A 1,424-nucleotide genomic window follows, 5' to 3' on the forward strand; every position below is an offset into this window, starting at 1 on the left:
AACCCATTACTCTTATATATTTACACGTTTAAGTCATTTTCAGAAGGTATAACATGTGTTAAACAACCGTATATCCTCGTAATGTATCTATGAAAATACTTGTTATATTTGTAAAATTATAAGAAATATCTGAACTCTAATCCCATTGGCTCTGAAATATTTGAAAATTAGAATAAATTCTATAAACATAAGGAAACAGTCTTCTAAGTGTAACTTTTTAACAGGTGCAGAAATAAAGGATCAGTTCATTGAAAGATTTATATCACACGTAAGAATAAATAATGTATAGAAAGTACCTTACTTGGGTTGTGTTGTTAACTCTTTGCAAGACAATAAAAACAAGGAAAGCAGGCTGTCCTCCAGAGGAAAAGATGCCACGTTGTGTTTGCGACTGGCCTAGAGGAATAATCTGTAACGGTATCATGAGTCATCAAGAATTGAACATAATAATGGATGCTCTTTCTGAATATAAAGTTTCTACACTCAGGTAAATATATACGTGTAAAGTTTATATACAGGAAAACCTGTTTAAAACAAAAAACTTTTTGGTACAACCGATTCCGGCTTACGCAGGTTTTACTGTATAAAGGAATTTTTGAGTTTTTGCATATTATTACGTTGAAATGAAATCTGTGTATCGTAATTTCATTAAGATTGAACAGAGCAATTCTGATGTATCTTCCAAGTGGGATGTTCAAAGAAGTTCCAATTAGAGCATTAGACATTAGAAAAAGTGATGTTCTAGGCACAGAAAGCGAAGATGGATCGGTAATGTTTGAAGGCGCGGAAGATAGTTTACAAGTCATTCGTTTGTTTTCTGTGAAAGGATTGAATTCTTGGAGATGGATCGTACTTTCCACATTGAAAAATCTACAGTTTTTGTATATTTTAAGAGGCGAGTTGGGCTACATCGATAAAGATTTTACAATGGTCGCACCGGAGACATTAACCCAGTTAAGGCTGGAATTTTGTGAAATAAGAAGCCTTGATAAGCACGCATTTTCAAAGCACATAATGTTAAAGGAACTAAGTTTGCAGGACAACGAATTAACGGAAATTAAACGTTCTATGTTCCCATTACCAGCTTCATATTTGATGGATTTGCTTCTTGAGTAAGTATTTTTAAAGTATACATACCTTATATAATAAATTATTACTTAGATAATTGATAATTTTGTTTTAAGAATACATTTCCTAATAAAAACTTAATTTATTTCAACGAAAGATGGCTGTCAAGTACTACAGTAGAGCGTCGTTTATCCGAATCAATTGGGGACTGGGGTTGTTCGGATAACTTATTTTTCGGATAACCAATTATGTACGAAAAAATATATTAATTTATCCCGTGTTGAAATTTTTCTTTGTTGCGTGTCGCTTTGCGTTGAATTTTCGTCGATGTTAAGCCTAACGAAGACTATTGTATC

The 1,424-nt window shown here is 32.7% G+C and overlaps 1 protein-coding gene across 1 annotated transcript; it reads left to right on the top strand.

Annotated features, from left to right (window-relative positions):
- Positions 1-114: 114 nt before the first annotated feature.
- LOC111615947 lies at positions 115-1,112 on the top strand (the record flags this gene model as incomplete). The annotated part of the gene is made up of 2 exons (XM_023357382.1): positions 115-487; positions 654-1,112. Coding segments are annotated over exons 1-2 (665 nt in total), but the record flags the coding sequence as incomplete, so codon positions are not given.
- Between the last annotated feature and the right edge of the window lie 312 nt (positions 1,113-1,424).

Source organism: Centruroides sculpturatus, unplaced genomic scaffold (assembly GCF_000671375.1).
Source record: "Centruroides sculpturatus isolate CEXI.00-Female unplaced genomic scaffold, Cexi_2.0 scaffold2829, whole genome shotgun sequence".
NCBI lineage: Eukaryota > Metazoa > Arthropoda > Arachnida > Scorpiones > Buthidae > Centruroides > Centruroides sculpturatus.